The 19,240-nt window shown below is 39.6% G+C and overlaps 1 protein-coding gene across 6 annotated transcripts in view; it reads right to left on the bottom strand.

Annotated features, from left to right (window-relative positions):
- Nucleotides 1-19,240, bottom strand: part of ppp1r9a (protein phosphatase 1 regulatory subunit 9A) — a 64,202-nt gene that overhangs the window by 8,560 nt on the left and 36,402 nt on the right. For 3 of the 6 annotated variants that reach the window (XM_020707104.1, XM_011480837.3, XM_011480834.3), the window contains exons 6-14: nucleotides 12,205-12,340; nucleotides 8,463-8,615; nucleotides 6,863-6,916; nucleotides 6,113-6,342; nucleotides 3,764-3,860; nucleotides 3,113-3,248; nucleotides 1,933-1,994; nucleotides 1,385-1,472; nucleotides 162-216 (exon numbers count right to left, since the gene is read on the bottom strand). In XM_020707104.1, the coding sequence (XP_020562763.1) occupies nucleotides 162-216; nucleotides 1,385-1,472; nucleotides 1,933-1,994; nucleotides 3,113-3,248; nucleotides 3,764-3,860; nucleotides 6,113-6,342; nucleotides 6,863-6,916; nucleotides 8,463-8,615; nucleotides 12,205-12,340 (1,011 nt within the window). The remainder of the gene's footprint in view (nucleotides 1-161; nucleotides 217-1,384; nucleotides 1,473-1,932; nucleotides 1,995-3,112; nucleotides 3,249-3,763; nucleotides 3,861-6,112; nucleotides 6,343-6,862; nucleotides 6,917-8,462; nucleotides 8,616-12,204; nucleotides 12,341-19,240) is intronic. The other 3 variants (XM_011480838.3, XM_011480835.3, XM_011480836.3) reach the window with 2 other exon arrangements.

The following is a 19,240-nucleotide window of genomic DNA, read 5'->3' as shown; positions in this document are numbered from 1 at the left end:
AAATGAGTGTTTCATCACTCATTTTTCATCACTGAACTTTCACTTCCTCAATAACCCATAAAGGGCTTCATTTTCCAAAACATTAAATGACTGAGAGATTATCCGACAGAGATCCATTTAAAATAGAAAAAGGGGAAAAAAGTATGTTTTTGAAAACTTACTCTGGTTCCAGCCCCTGTTTGTGAGAGGGGTTTAACATGACTGAAGTCTGGAAACCTGTTAATAGAAAAAACACATGAATAAATTAACATTACTCTTATTTGAGACAAAATAAAACATTCATCCTATTAATTGAAATATCAGTTTGAAACTGAGGTTGTCTCAATTATGTCGATCGCCTACTGAGCTCATTTACTTATGATTGTAACAATCTAATGTACTCCAAATAAACTCCAGAATATAATCTAATTCAGTCCAGATGATTCCATTTTGATTTTAAATTCCAACTTTTATCCTTTTTTAATCTATTGTAAAAGTCAAAATCTTAACAGCTGTGTCATTTTCTAGGACGTATTTTCTGCAGAGCAGCAGGAGTTCTTTAGAAAATTTACCTGTATATTGTGACTGTTGCCACAGAGCAACCCTACCCCCCTTCCCGTCACCCATAACAGAGCTATCTGTTTACAAGCTCTCCTGCTAGCCTACAGCCCGTCACATCCCAGAGCTAACATTACAAAACAAAAATTGTGAGCAACGTTGTAGCTATCCAGTCGTACAGTTTAGATCCAGATTCCAGCTCAGACCAGGAAAACAAAAATGTTCATGGATCTATTTGTGTACAAGTGGATGCATCAGAATGGAGCAGAGCAGGGAGCTTGTTGCAGGTTTGCTACACACAAATAATCTCTTTTTCAAACTACATATTTTGGTCTGCTGCTGATTCACAACAATTTGAATAAAGAGATATTCAGAGATGCAATTTTGAGCTTGATTTTCTTATGATGACAAGAAAAATGCCTGAAAAACATTTTAAAAACACCATTTTCATAGAAGTGGGTCTTTAAAGCCAGTTGTATGACTTCATTTACATAATAGCCTTTATAGGTACTAAGAGTTTGCACTAAAGAGTTTTCAGTGTACAGAAAAGGTAAACATCAAAAGATGGTCTTTTGGTGGACATAAATGACCAACTAAGAGCGAGACACACACCCAGGCCTGATCAACCTGTGGGGGGGCCACCTCAGCAGAGGGTGCATTGTTATAAATGGCCGAAACACCCTAAGATGTTTAGGTAAACAACTCATGATGTGTCTCGCAGGCGAAGACCAAGAGATTTTGAAGTTAAAGTGGTAATTGTAATGACTGTAACACCCAGTCCTTTCTAGAACATTGATGAGGCTAAAGGAAAGTGTGTTAACCCTCACAGCCATTATAAAGCACCAACCATGCAGTGTATTTTGTGGGGAGCCCTCTGCACTGCCAGGCGGTCTGCAGCCTGCTGCTCCTGCATCAATGTGACTCCCTTTGTAGCCCTGAAGACAGACAGACAGACAGCAGAAAATATAAATATATATTTCAGTAACAAAAATGTAGCACAGGAAACAATGTTAACACAATAAGAGATGAGGGAAAATGAGGAATAAAGACAGTCTGATTGAAAGAAGTAAAGCCGCAGACTAATCTGACACAAGTCCACTGACATACTTTAGCTTCTTCTAATTCCTCGGCCTCTTTTCAGCTGGAGTGGCCACACCGCCTTCTTCCTGTCTGTTTTCCTGCCAGCTCTGATCCCCACTTCCTCTAATCTGAGCCCCGTCCCGCTCTGGTCGAGTTAAGTGACAGTATTAACCAGATTTAAGCCTTTCATCAAGAAAAAGTCCCTGCTTGTAATTATCACGCAGGGAGAGACAATGAGTTGTGGAAGCACTCAAAGCGGTAAACCAGCACACAGCGCCAAAGATCCAAGATCTCAAGAGCAGGCACAATACAAACCTCTCCTTCTGTGGAACTGCAGCCCTTTTTGCTTGGTGAGTTTGGAGAGCCCCCCTGCAGATCTATGGCCACACAAACAGAAAATGGTTATGCTTCTCCACTGCAGTGGGAGCCTTCAGCAAAATCACACAAACATGAACGCTTTCATTTTAAATGTCCTCTTCTAGGCTGCTTCAAAACCAAACTCTAACAAGATCCCCTCCGTTAAATAGTGAGTCTTCAGCCCATATGTCGCAGACATATCCTGCTATCTTATTGAAATACTAAATCATGCAAAAATACAATTTTTTATCAGCAAATCTCTCCTCCCACATGTTTTTATCATCTGTTTATTTCATTCCGGCACAGACTGTAGTCATTTTGAATATTGAATACGGTCTTCTCTGAACATCAAAAATAAGACTGCAGAGCTTCAGAGGGGGGGGGGGGGTCATTTTAGGTAAAAAAAAAGTCAGACAGACGCCCTCAAAATACTTTTTGTTTCACATTTTATCTGCAAAATGATGCAAGAATCTCAAAAAGGAGATTTGATTTCAAGCTGCTTTAAGGGGACCGAAGCATAAATTAGATTTGAGATCTGCATGCAAATGCCTGAATTATAGTCTGTTGGGACAATTCTTCCTAAAGACCACTCCAATAAAAACAGTGTTTTTAACATGTTCGTGTGACATTTTTCTAAAGATGGAGGACATATATACAGAAAATGTTGTTAAAAATTGCATTTCTGAGTATTTCTTTATTCAAATGGTAATGAATCAGGAGCAGAAAAAAATGCAGTTTGAGATTGTGATGTGAGCTGGTATCTGGCTAAAAAACTGTGTGGCTGAATAGCTCGCTGTTAATGTAAGGGTGGGGGTGTGAGGGGCTGTAAGCTAGTGGGACAGCATGTAAACAGATGGGTGATGGGAAGTGGGGGCGGGTATGTGGTCCAGCCTGAAACTTGAAGGAAAATTTCTAATGAAGAAACTATGTCCTTAAAAACACCACACAGGTTTTTTTTTATTAACTAAAAGAGTCATAATCATAATTAAAAGACCACTGAGAACGATTTTACAAAAGATGATCACAGTGGGACTTGAAGCTATATTTCTACCAAATGTCCAGTGTTTAACTTTGGACTCTTCAGTAAACGGCAGGAGAAATGCAGAGACATGCGTCCCAAACAGAATAGGACCCAGATCTGTGGCTTGTGTTGCACCTCTGCTGGGGCTGTGCTGCTGAGTCCGCAGCCTCTCAGAACTGTTGCTGTTGTTGTTGTTGACCTGGATGCCATTCTGTTTCATCAGCTGCATCAGCTCCGACTCCAGTGCTGCAATCTGTAGAGAGGAACCAATCAATGCTGAAGTGGTGGAAGCGTTTACCTCTCAAAGCGGCACTGTTCTGCAGGACTAGCAGAGCCAGTGCCTATACAACAACGCAGATCATATTTGTATAGTAGCTGAATTTCTAATGAAGCATAACAGGAAGCACAGGTTAGTGGTTTGTCTGAGAAAGACGGGAGAGAAATAGGAAACAAGAGGAGGAGCCTGCGTAGGAATGATGTCACTGCTTTTATAGTCTATATCCTCATTAGTATCCTCTCTAACTGTTATGTTGTAAAGAAATAAAGTCCAAAATAACCATTGCCAAGATAAACAGAGGAAGCGACCTTGCTTTAGAAACTTGTAAGTGCCCTCTAACCATCTGTTCATCATGTCAGCCAAACTCTAAATTCCTATTTCATCGATGACTGCGTGACATTGCACTTTAGAGTCATTTCTTTGATTTTAACATTATAAGGCATCAAATGCTTCCAGAGAAAAGTGTGGACAGATGATCAAAGATGCTTTACCCTCACTTGAAGTCCCTGGATTTCAGCCAGATGAGCTTTTTCCGCCTCCTCCAGCCGCCTCCTTTCTGCATCCTCTTTCTGGATGAACTCCACCTCCCTAGATTACAGAGGGGCACAGCAGAGTGGAGATGTGATGTGATGTGATGAGAAAATGAGATACATTTAGAACATGCACCGCCTTGCGGGAGAGGCTACAGTGTGATCAGCACGTTTCATCCTGACTGTTTTGCTCACAGTGAAAAGCAAACACCCAAAGTCTGTTTGAATACAAATGCAGCTTTTTTTCCTCCTTCATCAGTGGAGTCCCCGCCTCTCCTCTGTGGCGCCGGACTCAGCTACCGATAAGTATGGAGGGTTAGTTTGCTCACTTTGGTTTAATTTACTCCGCAGGGGCAGAGCCAATTATATGCTGTCAGGCTGGAAGTGAACGGCAGCGGTTGTGAAGGGAATGACCAAAAGAATCACATCACAGAAAAAGCAGAGATCTGCACTGCGTTACTCTACAAATATAGAGCTGATGCTTAGAATGAAATACAATTTGAACGTTGTTTAAATCTAAACAGGTTGGATGTTTTCCCTTCTTGCATGATGTCCTGCGTGACAGTCCTACACCCAGCCGACAAAGCTATCGACTCTCCACAAAAAACAATCAGCAGCAAAGTCGTGAAAAGTAAGCAAGATGGCAGCATTATCAGAAATTAACAAACGCCGTGGAAGCCTGAACTGTCCGACAATCTGATAATGTACACTTCGAAAGACCGTTAACCCACTTATACCATGGTCACTTACAAAAGAAAGAAATATTCAACCAGTTTTTGGTACTTTATTCTTGCTATTTGTTCGGTTGAGATAGCTTTTTTCACCAAAAGTGGACTACCGCTAGTTTTTGTCCAGATGATGAAGCAAAAGTTTGTTTTAAAGAATCCAGCGCAAGTGATATACTTCTTTTTTTTCTTCTTTTTTTTTAGGCGTTTATTATCCCTGTGGATTATCACTTTTTAATCAGTACCCAACAGCCAATCAGAATCGAGAATTCACCCAGACTATAGTATAAAAAATGCCATATGCTGGAAAGGTTTAAAGTACAAGTAACCTAAGCCAGAACAAATATGCTGAGGATCTACCTCTTCTCAGGACGTTTTTTAAATGTTGACCTTTTTACTCTGGCGCTTTTAGCTGCAGTGTTTACATTCTTTTGACCACCGTTAATCTTCAACTTTTGATGCAAGTACTGTCATCTCAGTGGATTCTGAAGCAGAGAAAAGCAGTCTTGCGCTGATGTGCAACACTTTACAGTAGTAAAGTGTTTATGCAATCATTGTAAATCAGCTGATTCTGTTGAGGAGAAATTCAGCCGCTGACATATGCTGCATGCACGGGGTGAGCAGGTGATACATAAGGATGACAGCACAAAACTGCAATATATGATTGTCTAATTTCCTAAACAGTCAGGCTGCATGCAAGGCGGGCACTTATCACTTGAACAGTACTACAATGTTCAGTGAACAGGGTTCACATCACTGAACATCACCCGCTTCACCTTATGTGTTGTATTCGTGTTCACTACAACCTCACGCATAAATATTTTTGCTCTACGGGCAACCTGCGGGCCCCCCACATACCAGTACAGGTTTGACCATTTTTCAGACAGAGAGGGTAGTTGTGACTAAGGCATGATCTCAAAACTACAGAAACTACAGAAAGTCTCACTCCAGTCATCTTTTTATCTATTTTTAAAGCGTTTCCAGTGATCTTTTCCTTATGGTTATGGCATTTTTAGCCAAAATAAAAAAAACTGTCATTCTCTAGGGCACAGTTTCTGCAGAGCAGCATTAGTTCGTTAGAAATACGCCTCTGAGTTGTGAGCAGAACTGCTGGAGTAGAATCAAGCCTCCACTTACAGCCCCTCACAACCCCACGCTTCCATCAGCGGTACAACAAAAATGGCGACCAATACTGGAGCTATCCAGCTGTACATTTCCCATCCAAATGCCAGCTAAGACTAGAAAACAAAGATGTACTGTACATGGATCTATTTGTCTGCAATTGGGTGCATCAGAATGGAGGGAGCAGGGAGACTTTGACTTGCTTGTCTTAGTTCCTGCTCTAAAAAAATAGCTTTTCAAACGGCTTTAATCTTAAATTATTTTGTATATGACCTCCATCATGAGAAAAGTGCTACACAAACATGTTAAAAACACCTAAAGCACCATTTTTATTCTTTGTATTGCAAAAAATGCCAGTTGTTAGGATTTCTCCGGCAGCAAAGCTAACCAATCCATTCAAAACAACCCATGTATCAGAGCTCAAATCTAGAGAATAAACATCTTAAAGAGGCTGCTGACTCACTTCTGCTGGAAGTCTTTGATGAGTTTCTTTGCTTTGTTGTACTTCTTCTCCAGGGTCTGGTACTGGGCCTGGGCCTCCTTTAAGTGCTCGTTCACGGTGTGGCAGAGCGTCTGTGCCTCAATCCAGTAGCTCTCCAACTTCAGCATCCTCTCCTTGTTCTCCTCAATGCTGGCTTTCAGCTGGCTCTTCTCCTTCTCCCAGCGCTGCTTTTCCCTCTCCACTGATGCAAGCTGGAACAGGGTTTTAATATGCAAACACAGAGTAAGATCGCTTTTAGAAACATGATTTTTTCTCACATTAAATGATAGGTTCTAGGTTTTATTGTCCATTACATAAAAGTCTCTGTTTTTAAATCTTGACTTTTTTTCTTTCTTAAAAAGTGGAGTTATGGCTAATCCTGTAATGGACAGCTATAGATTCAGTCATATCTGCATCAATCTTATAAATGTATCAAATTAGGCCGTTAACATTTGATGAAGCGCCTGCACTATGCATTTCAGACATGCAGCTAATCTCAGCATAAATGCACATGTGCATTAAGGCTACAGTAAGTTAGACATGAGAAATCTTTTGAGCAGGAGGATATTTTTTTTCAATAAAAGTATGAAATACACTGGGTTTATACTTTTTTTCAGCTTTTTTGTTTAATCCCAAAACTATTTTTAAAGATAGGAAAATCTCTGTTGGTACACAACCTTCAGCCGTCGAGGTGGACAGGAGTTCTGCTCCGCGATGGTTCTGATCTCTTACCTTGCTCTTGAGCTTCTGGATCTCAGCCTCGGTCACTGTGTGTTTGATCTGGAGCTGTTGAGAGCAGAGGCGGGGGAAAGTGAAACCAGAAGAGAGGACGGCCTGATCATCAAACGCATGGCTGCACAGCCTCTCTGCTGTCGATACGGCGTGAGTGACAGAGGCAACCGACCCCGTCCTGCCCTTGACAACATCCTAACTCCCACACTGACATTTACCCACATGGGGTAAAACTACATTAAAGACAGAGCAGTTTTTAAAGTTTTTAAGTGACAGTCAGAATATATTTCCCCTATTTTCCAATCCAGTGGCAGAAAATATACAGATCCAGCATGGAAAAATAAGACTCATGACAAGTGATGCCAGAAAGAAAAAGGTTTGCATTTATCCCCGGCTATGAAAAAGAGAAATTTCACTTATTTTTTGCTTTCAAGTAGATGAGAAATTAGGTTTAGTAGATTATATTAAATTAGTAATTTTGGAGCAAAAGTGGTTTGATGCATAATTCTAATGATTTAAATCATAGAAGAAGATTGAATTTCAAGTAGCTCGTGCTTTTCTTTTATTGGTGTTAAACTTTGGAATTCACAACAGAGAGGTTTGAAACGATAAACAAATATTGATGAACATGTATTCTTCAGTTTAAAAAATGTGTAGACAGATCAGTCTATAATAAAGGTTATTCATGTATGTTACTTTTTTTTGTACTTCACTGTCTATTTTTCTTTATTCTTTCTCTTTATTGTGTGGGTAGGGAATAATATCATCTCAAGATATGTCTTCATGTATATTTAAATAGACATATATATACTGTATAGACATAAAATAAGAATTCATGAAGTTGTAAGATTGAAAATGTATTAGAATCGTTGATGCTTCATGAAAGATAAAAAGAAAGAAAGATGTCGGAATCTGTGGAAAAAAATCAAAAACTTGAAGTCAGACTAAACAGAGAAAGACAATAGATGTGAAAGAGTAAATGTGTTTGCCTGCCCTTAAACAAGGGATTACATTTTTACTGGATAAAGGCTGCAGCGCCTGCAGGAAAAGCCGTCACTTAATCAAGTTGCACAGTGAGGAGCTCTGCAGGCACAAAGTGCAACACAGACCAGTACGGCCAGCCGCTCAGCAATTTAAAACATCAGAACTGAGGCTAATGTCCGAGCGTTTGTTCTTTACAGGAATTTGATTTTTGGGCAAGATAATTTCATTTTAATTTTTGCTAATTCAGAAAGAATAATACAATAATACAAAGATGTAGGTTTTTTTATTCAAAGCTAATTAGGGGAAAACTCAGGAAAAACAGCCGAAAGTGCTGACTGATTCAACTACACAGCAGTTAGGAGTAAAGAGTTCAAAGCCTTGCTTAAACTCTCATCCAGAATAAGCATTAAAGACAGTGAAAAGCTCCTACATCTTTAAAAAAGAGCTACATTTAGCAGTAATGTTGGAGCGTATTCTGTTTGCATCACTTGAACCAAAAATATTTAAGTGTTTAACTTGTTCTCATGAAGCTCACAGACTTCATTCTTCTGGTCAAAGCACAATTATACCTTTAGGATATTCAAAAAGAAGAACACCAACAAGTATCTGAGCTTACCTCTCTGAACTTCTGGTAGAGTTTTGTGGCGTCTAACTCAGACGGGGACAGGATGTCTTCGGTTTCTGGTAAGTCAAACACCTCGATGTTCTTCTCTGCGCTGGCAGTTGTTGCTCCCGTCTCCTCGTCATCTGTGGCGTACTCTCCCGTCTGCTTCAGTCAGAATCATAGGTCAGAACCAGCAAATGTGCAAATGGGAGGGTTATGCATTATACATTAGTGTTAGAAAAGTTAATTAATACTTTATTTTTCATGATGTGGAAAGTAGTTTTTTTAAACAAAATGGCAGTTTTGTCTTTTTTCAGCCTTTTGTTTCTGAGAAAATTAGCATAAACACACTGTTTCTAAATCCATTATTCCCCCTTTTTTCAGACAAGCCTGTTTCCATGAGCTCAGTGAAGTCCAGAAACTAGATATGACAATAATAAAAAATAAAAGCATATATGTTACAATCATCATCTATGCTCGCAGAGACTTTTTTTGGGCATTTCAAAAGTACCAACAAATTTTAGGAATTATTAGCTAATGATTCAAATGTTTAGCTAAAATCCAAATATTAAATATTATATTAAAAGAAAACCCCTACATGGAGCAGAAACAAAGTGCTGTTTGTCACCTCTTACTTCCTTTTCCATTTCTCCTTAAATCAAGTCCACATCCTGCTGCCCCGCCAGGCCCCATTCTGCTTATCAAGCACCACCAGCGCCCCATCTTCACCCTGAGCACCTCTCCTTTCACTCTGTTTTATCCAAGTGTTCCATTTTAATATTACATGTTGCTTAAGCCCACTTAGTTGCCAAAACTTCGCTGAAAAGAAATGGATTTGACAGCCTGGTGAGGCGAAAAGAGCCAAACACCTTTTAGTAAAAATAGATCCAATAGGATTTACGCTGACAAATGTTAATATCCTGGTTTTCTTCTAATCTACTGTAACTTCTCAGTTCAAGTGGTTTGTTTCAAAATAAAAGCCTGTAAATTCAGAAAGTTAAGGATTGGAAAATAATCTATGTCAACTTCAAATTCAAAATATCACAAACCAAATGATATTTTCATAGAACATGACTTTTAAAATCCTGTTGTCATGCATGACAAATCCTGTTGTCATGAAGTCAGGAAATGCGACATGCATTTCCTGACTTCATCTCCGATGCACATTCCCATCTCTGGTTCCATCTCCACTCTTATTATGTTGGCCTACATCCTCATTGCTCTGCCTGAATTCCCTTTCATCCATCTCTCCCATAACACTGCTTGGACCTGATTTGTTTGCATGGGTGGCCCACACACATGGTCCCCTTTCCATAATAGGCCTGCTTGTTGCCATGGTATCGCTCTCCTACTTTGAGGTCTATCCTACTTTGAGGTCCCATTAAGGGAGGAGTTACAGATCAACGTGGTAGTAAAGCACCAATTTCAGCAGCAACATAGATCATAGGGAAAGGAAAGGAGAATTTTAGGAGGAATGATGTTCCTTTTAGAGGAGGCTCAGCGTGTGACCGTCTGTACCATGAATGTCTGATTGTCAAAGGAGGAAGTTTTACTTTGATTGTGTTTGAGTTAAGATGTTTATGAACAAAAGAATTGTTGTTGTTGTAAAGTTGGATTTTATTGACTTAACGGCACATTTAGAGGCTTTATAAACCATTAAGTTCATTCAGTTTAATCTTTTATTTTTTCAGGTTTAGTTTTCTTTTATATTTTAACAGTTTTATCAATGACATCTTGCTGATGAAATCCTGCAAATGAACTTTATTGAAACTTCGCTTTAAATGAAGACCAGAGAAAAAAATGAAAACTTTATAACTTATGCCTCACATCAATTTAATCTAATGCAAGACAGACAATATTTTATTCAAAAGTGTTTTGGTAAGCCCAAATTATTACTCTCAGGTGAAATGTTTTAATTAACTTTGACTACATTTTTATTCAAATTATTTTTAAAAATCACATCACTTCCTGGGCTTTATTAAATGTTGAAATATTTTTTCACAATAAAACAATATTTACTACACTGTATGAATCCTTTATAAACATAACTAGAAGTAACAATATGATAAAATGGCACCATTGATTCTACGTACAGCCTATTTAAAGCCCCACTGCCATCATCATTAGATCCATTCTAAAAGTGTTCCCAGTGGTCATTTTTAGCCTAATTTTAAAAAAGTACGGTGTCGTTTTCTAGGACATAGTTTCGGGAGAGCGGCAGCAGTGTGGGCGGAACCATTGCCGTGGAGTAAGGCTGCCCCCACTTCCCATTATCCATCTGTTTACGCGTTCTCTCACTGGCTAACAGCCCCTCACAACCCCAACTTAAAATTAGAGGTGCACCAAAAATGGCGAGCAATGTTGGAGCTATCCAGCTGTACAGTTTTCAGTCAGACGCCAGCTCAGACGAGGAAAACAAAGACGTCCATGGATCTATTTGTCTGCAAGTGGGTGTATCAGAATGGAGCGGAGCAGGAAGCTTGTGGCCCTCCCAGCAACATTTTTAACTCACAAAGAAGCTTTTTTTCCAAACAGCATTTTTGCATCTGCTCCTGATTCACAACGATTTGAATAAAGCAATATTCAGAAATGCACATTAGAGATTAATTTTCTTTTATGTGTCCTTTTGCTACAATAACATGTTCAAAACACCAAAACAAACCAATTTTGTGGGAGTGTGTCTTTAAATATTGACTTATTTAGGCTTTAACAGGGCTTTTTATCAGCTCCCCATGTGCTTGAGTTTGACTATAGACAGATGGGCGTGAATGTGTTTTCTCCAATTCACAGTCAAGCAGCCAGATGAGCCCGACCAATGCCTTTTGTTAGGTGAGAAAGTCCTCTTCCCTCCTGGGATTTTCTGTCACATCAAGCCGTGAGAAATAACAAAGAGCCACAATGAAGACTCTATGGAATATTTATGAAGATATTAATATGGATGAACTCTTTTCACTGTCCCGTGCAGCTTTTTATGCTTTTGTCAGAGTTTATCCTCTCAGCGTTTCTCAGGGATTTCAAACATGCTTCAGGACTTTACAGTCAGATCTGAGGTCTATTTTTACAGGAAGGTAATAGTTATCAGTGATTTATTGAGTTACTATTTGCACTACCCTGTTGATTGAAATTAAAAACCAGAGATCATAAATTATTACAGAAAAAAAAAACAAGTGAATAAGGATTTATTTTTAGTTTTCTGCCAATGACAAGCACTTTGTTAAGACATTTTTTAGGGATTTACTAAGACCTGAGGATGCATAATTCCTTCATGAAGACCTGCAGAAAACCCTTTCAGTTTACTAGCTAACAGAAGGAAAAACACCATCTTGGGAGCACAAACAAAAACAAAGCGAATGGAAGCCTGAATGAGGCTAAATCCAACTAAATGACATTTTCCAGTCCATGCAAATGACTGCAAAGATGTGTCTCAGCACAGTGTGGAGATAGCATGTGTTGCAGGGCTTTGAAGCGGTGCTTGTTGGATTAAAGCCGCTGTAAGTAAAGCAGCACAGTCAGAGAAGGAAATGCTGAGTGATCAGCTTTTACGGCATCCTCTTAATGTGGCTGTGAGAGATAGCGTTTGTATTAGCCCGCTTGTCACTCAGTTTTATGGAGTTAACTTCCAGTCAGCTGTCATAAGAGGAGTGCTGATTTACATTAATCAGCAAAAACTGTTTGTTTTTTTCGCCCCTCCATAAGAAATGTGACAGAAGATGAAGGTGCATTTAAGACTGCAGCACTGGGCGCTTATTATTACCTCGTCATCGTCAGCATCATATTGGGCGTACTGTTGCTCCAGCAGCTCCCTCTGTCTTCTCTCCTGCTCCAAGGTCTGCTGGATGAGCGTGGCCACCTCACTCTGCTGACCTGGACGCTCTCGGCCAATCACGAACCTGCAACAAGGATTCTTCCTTAACAAGGAAAGGTCATCTGAAAAAATGCATCATGAGAGGCTGTTAATGGATTATTTCAACCAAACTAAAATGCTAAAATAAAAAGGGATTTGGTTTGCATCATAACACACTCAGCACAAATAAAAAGTGGAAAAGCTTTTAGAGGACTTAGTAATTCAAAGTAGACTTTTAGAAAAAAGATATAAATGTAGAAATAAATCCATGTTGACGTAATGTTTTATTAAAAACAAAGTTTGCCCAAATTATCTTTAGGCTGCTCGGATAATTTGAACGTCTGATATTAAGAGGACAATAGTGCACAAAGACAGCCACCAAACACAGAGAGTCACAGAGATCTAGAGCCACACAGTAATCAAAGTGATATTTGCTGACGTATCACAGCAGGGCTGGGAGACTGCACATGCATCATAATGAGGAAAGGTCAGGCAGGCTGCCATCAGCCTGGCAGAGGACAAGACCGAGAAAACCTCAAGCTAGGCCTTCAAGCGACTGATCATTCATTACTGGAGTTACACTCAGGAACAAAAGATGTCACATTTATGAATAGGACAGGACATAAGGTGATTAGTTTTCATTAAGAGTTACATTTGTCCTGGAATTAGTCATAACTATGTTTTACTGAGAACTTTACCATAACGGGATCTTGTTGTAAGATAAATGCCAATAATCACATATTTAAAAGACGTTAAAACTAGAACAATTTCAAATTTACTATCTATATGATTTTTTTCAATGTGACACTTTATTGATACTACATGGGAGTTGGACTGAGGGACTCCTCCACCCTCGTGTTTCAAACAGGAAGTACCCGCTGGCTCCAAGAAGCCAAAATCCCATAGACTTCTATAAAGAAATAAACAGCCATCAATCAGACATTCTATTGGTCAGAATAACCATTCCTGATCTGCTTACCTTTTTAAACATGTTCTTGCAAATCCTCTTTTTTTCACAATTTTATTTCAGTAGTTTATGTTATAAACTGACCAATCAGATGCCTTATTAGGTGGTTTCCCGTCAAACGTTTAAAAGGTTTAATTGACAGACTTCGCATTGCCTGCTTTCAAATAGCAGGGGCGTGGCTTTCATACAAACTCATTCCTGATTGGTTAGAGTGGTTGCCATTGAAATGTTGACTCAGAGCGATTTGGACCACTGCTTACTAACGATTTCGAGCTCCAACATGGCGGTGTCCATATCCCAGAAAAATGGCAACTGAATTGACTTCATTTGGTTGGAACCACAAGTAAACCATTTTTAGAGGGGTGATTTCACTTTTTCCAGTTCTCAGACACAGTCAATGAAATTTGTTCATCAGAGCCCCAGCTCTGTTCATCAGAAATACCGGTAGTCCTGTTTTCTGTATTTCTTTGCTCCACAATGAGAGGAGGACAAAGAAAAAAGAATGAAAAAGGCATTAAGATACAAGCTAATTAAGTGAATTCATTTTTCGCTGAGCTCTTTCATGTTTTTATAAAGGCCGAGAAGAAAAATGGCTTTTGCAACAGCAGAGAGCAGTACTTGATCCACATGTGAAGGAACAACTGAGGAGCACCTCACAGAGGGAGAGTTAAAAAAACAAACAGAGGATGGAGAGGGTAAGTGAGGTGCTTCACCAGAACAAGCCTATGGACAGAAAGCAAGGAGGTCAGAGGAGTTGCTGACCTGGAAACAGACTTTCTTCTCACGCAACGGGAGACTGTTTCAAACCAAGACAGCCACATGGGGGGCTGGATCAGCGAAACTGCCGAAGCCTTCAGCCCTGATTTATGCCACTGGCTCCAACTAGAGCAGACATGGTTCTAACATAGTACGCAAAACTGTGACAAGATGAAATCCTGCAATTCTGAGAGATTAGTGACATAAACTTCTAATGCAAGGATGCAGAAAATGATCCTGCAGTCACAGATTGCCTGTCTTTGACGTTGAGTAGCACCAAGCTGACAGGGCTTTGAGGGTGGGAGCAGATGCGTCTGCTTAACCATGTGCAGTCATGTTTTAAAGTTATACAGAGACAACATCCTTCACCCATACTTAAAGTTCAAGTTGGATTCAATTAGATGCACCAAAAGACAATTTCTCTGTTTTATCTGACATTTTGTAACCTTTAAAGTCCCACTCCAATCATCTTTTGATCTACTGTAAAAAGCATTTCCAGTGTTTCTTTTTTATTATTTGAATAAAGACATATTCAGAAAAGCAATTTTGAGTTTCATTTTCTTTAAATATGTCCGCCATAACCAGAAAAATGTCACAAGGACAGGTTAAAAAAACACCAAAAACACAATTTTATTTCAGTGGGTTTTTTAACAAGCAGGGGCTGACTATGACAGTCTCATAGTTACTGTAGTCTTTACCATGGAGGGACACAAATCTCTCCATAGTCATCTTTTGTAAGTCATCAAGCTCACAACTGCGTGAGGAGGCAGCATCAAATTAGTGTTTAAAAACTTTAATAAATGAGAGGCAAAAAGCTGCATTTTCTTAGTATTTGGTTAAGATGACTCAAGCAGAAATAACTGATGCATTTGAAGGGGAATATCTTTGCTCGGGGCTAAATCACATCTAGTCCCCTTATAGATGACTCAAACTAGAGCTGCAGTCCTTCCTGAAAAAAACATGTTACTTGGTACAACGGTTGCTGCATTTTATTATTATCATTTTTTTACAAACTCTGAATAGTTAAACATAACATTGTTCAGTGTGGCTACATGAACAAACACTGGAAACTCAGAGTGTATTTTTTTTATTAAATAACTTTCCAACATTATTATGGCCCGCAGCAGTCATAGACTGCAAGGACCATATTGTAACTGGTACGAGGGTCGAACACTCAAAAAGTCCAAAACGTCAAAAAAACGCGTCAAAACGCCAAAAAATGGGGTCAAAAGTCGCCCAAAGCACACAACGAGACGACAATTGTGTAACGCAACAAAAATACACACACACACGCACAACACCCCCACACAAACGACAAATTTGTAGTCGCAAAAATGACGACAAAAACACAAAAAAGCCCCAAAAAGCCCTCAAAGAACGGGTTTAAAGCCAAAAAGACATGCCCAGCCTATAGTAAAAGACAGGCCGCATTGAAATACATAGGAAATCCTAACCGCAAAAACTTCTATATTGTTTCTGCTTTGTTTCATTATTATGGCCCGCAGCAGTCATAGACTGCAAGGACCATATTGTAACTGGTACGAGGGTCGAACACTCAAAAAGTCCAAAACGTCAAAAAAACGCGTCAAAACGCCAAAAAATGGGGTCAAAAGTCGCCCAAAGCACACAACGACACGACAATTGTGTAACGCAACAAAAATAGACACACACACGCACAACACCTCCGCACAAACGACAAAATTGTAGTCGCAAAAATGATGACAAAAACCCCAAAAAGCCCAAAAAAGCCCTCAAAAGACGGGTTTAAAGCCCAGAAGACATGCCCAGCCTATAGTAAAAGACAGGCCGCATTGAAATACATAGGCCACCTGACTGCAAAAACTTCTATATTGTTTCTGCTTCGTTTCATTATTTGTATTCTTCTTCTTTCTTTCTTCCACTTTGAGTGAAAATTTGACCCCCGCCACATACCCGAAAACTCACCAAAATTGGCACACACCTAGGATAAATTGAAAATGAATTTTCGGCAAAGAGAACGTCACCCCCCCCACGATGATGACATCACGGCGAGCGATCCCGTCAAAAAAATGAATGGGCCGAAATTTGTTTATGGGGCCAAAAAAAAATATTTCAAAATAGACTTATGAAACCTAAACACACGTGTTGAAGATATCCCAAAGACGTTATGAAATCATTATGGGATGGCCACACGACCTACGGCTTGGCGGCCATTTTGTGGCGAACTCAGAGAAATGGCGATTTTCGTGTTTTTTCACAATATGGGAAAACGACACTTTTGTTCAAGCGATTTTCACGAAATTACATACACGTGCCACAAACACGATTCTACAACTGCCAAAAAAGTTTTGTTGACCTTTGACCTTGGGAAGCGGCGGCCATCTTGAATTTTCATAAAAAAGCACCTTTAGTAACGGATACAAACGAAAACTCGTCCTAGGGATTTTTATCGATCTTTTTGAAACTTCTCGGGCATCAATGGCAAGCTACTGTGGACAAAATGTTGGAATTAGAAGTTGTAGAATTTGAAACGCGTGCGCGTGGCGAATTCGCAACTGTCGCCATTTTAGCTAGCTTGCTCATATTATATCGGAATAGCCTGAAACTGAAATATGCGATTCCCTGGCCCACACTGAACAAAATGATGTCACATACGACAAAATCGATAAAGGAATGTGGCCGTGGTAATCAAAAAACGATCGCAAAAAAAAGTGCTGACTCGGCTAAAAAAAAAAATTTCTGATTTTTTTTTTAAGAATTGGCTAACGAAACCCAGATAACTTTGTCGGGTATATCCAAACAAAGTTTTAAAATCATTACGTGATGGCGACCCGACCTACAGTTTGGCGGCCATTTTGTGCCAAAATCTGCCGTTTTGAGTTTTTCGCGTTTTTACAGAATATGGAAAAATGAACTTTTTTTCGAGCGATTTTCACGAAATTTGACGCGCATGTCCGTAGCGTAAGTTTACAATCACCTCTGGAGTTTCGTCGACCTTTGACCTCGAGAAAAGGCGGCCATCTTGAATTTTCTATAAAAAACACCTTTACCACCAGATTCAAACGTAAACTTGTCGTTGGAATTTTCATCGATTGTCTCAAAACTTTTTGGGCATCAATGGCAAGCTACTGTGGAAAAAATGTTGGAATTAGAAGTTGTAGATTTTGAACGCCGTGCGCGTGGCGAGCTAGCAAAGTGGCGCACTGTTATAACTCCCATGCATTTCAATACAATACAGTGAAAATTGAATGCATGCATAAATGCCTGAAACTGAATACATTGAAAAACACTGGATATGGACATATAAGGAATGTGGGCGTGGTTAGCATAAAACCCCTGTTGCTAAGGACAACAAAAATTTTACTTTTACCGATTTGTCCGAAACTGACGTCAATCTGTTCGTCTTCTCAAGGGGACCAAAACATAAAATGGTTGCTATGGAGATAAAATCAACAGAAAAGCCGCCATTTTGGAAAAAGTGGGTTTTTTATCAACTTATGACATATAGGTCTCAGCAATGGAGGAATGTGTTTTTCTGAGTCAGTTGATAATGCTTATCGCTATGCTAGCACTTTTAGCTATGTTAGCATAACTTGCATAGTTAGCATAATTAGCATTTTAGGTAATGTGTTTTTCTGAGTCAGTTGATGCTGATCGCTATGCTAGCAATTTTAGCCACATAAGCATAGCTAGCATAGTTAGCATAATTAGCATTTTAGGTAATGTGTTTTTCTGAGTCAGTTGATGATGCTGATCGCAATACTAGCACTTTTAGCCACATTAGCATAGTTAGCATAGTTAGCATTATTAGCAAATCCAGCCTTGACTAGCTTTTAATTGGTGGTCGGTGAGGTAGGTGGGGGCGGCGGTGGTGCGTAGAGTTAGGCGTGGAAGGCGGGTTGCGTCTGCGGGCCATACAACGCCGCTTGCGGCTTTAATTATTATTATTATTCCGCTTTCTTATCGCGCCTTTGAGCTCAAATTTGACCCCCGCCACATACCCGAAAACTCACCAAAATTGGAACACACCTGGGATAAATTGAAAATGAATTTTCGGCAAAGAGAACGTCACCCCCCCCACGACGATGACATCACGGCGAGCGTTCCCGTAAAAAAAATGAATGGGCCGAAAATCGCTTATGGGGCCAAAAAAAAATATTTTGAAATACAGTTACAAAACCAAAACACGCGTGTTGGAGATATCCCAAAGAAGTTATAAAATCATTATGGGATGGCCACACGACCTACGGCTTGGCGGCCATTTTGTGGCGAACTCAGAGAAATGGCGATTTTCGTGTTTTTTCACAACATGGGAAAACGACACTTTTGTTCAAGCGATTTTCACGAAATCGGACACACATGCCACGACCTTGATTCTACAATAACCAAAGAAGTATCGTTGACCTTTGACCTTGGGAAGGGCCGGCCATCTTGAATTTTCATAAAAAAGCACCTTTAGTAACGGATACAAACGAAAACTCGTCCTAGGGATTTTTATCGATCTTTTTGAAATTTCTCGGGCATCAATGGCAAGCTACTGTGGACAAAATGTTGGAATTAGAAGTTGTAAAATTTGAAACGTGTGCGCGTGGCGAATTCGCAACCGTCGCCATTTTAGCTAGCTCGCACATATTTTATCAGAATAGCCTGAAACTGAAATATGCGATACCCTGGCCCACACTGAACAAAACGATGTCACATACGACAAAATCGATAAAGGAATGTGGCCGTGGTAAACAAAAAACTATCGCAAAAAAAAGTGCTGACTCGGCAAAAAAAGATTTTTTTCGGATTTTATTTTTAAGAATCAGCTAACGAAACCCAGATAACTTTGTCGGGTATATCCAAAGAAAGTTTTGAAATCATTACGTGATGGCAACACGACCTACGATTTGGCGGCCATTTTGTGCCGAAATCTGCCATTTTGAGTTTTTCGCGTTTTTACACAATATGGAAAAATAAACTTTTTTTCGAGCGATTTTCACGAAATTTGACGCGCATGTCCCTAGCGTAAGTCTACAATCACCTCTGGAGTTTCGTCGACCTTTGACCTCGGGAAAAGGCGGCCATCTTGAATTTTCTATAAAAAACACCTTTACCACCAGATTCAAACGTAAACTTGTCGTTGGAATTTTCATCGATTGTCTCGAAACTTTTTGGGCATCAATGGCAGGCTACTGTGGAAAAAATGTTGGAATTAGAAGTTGTAGATTTTAAACGGCGTGCGCGTGGCGAGCTAGCAAA

Source organism: Oryzias latipes, chromosome 11 (assembly GCF_002234675.1).
Source record: "Oryzias latipes chromosome 11, ASM223467v1".
NCBI classification, from domain to species: Eukaryota; Metazoa; Chordata; class Actinopteri; order Beloniformes; family Adrianichthyidae; genus Oryzias; species Oryzias latipes.
This window is presented reverse-complemented; position numbering and strand designations above follow the sequence as displayed.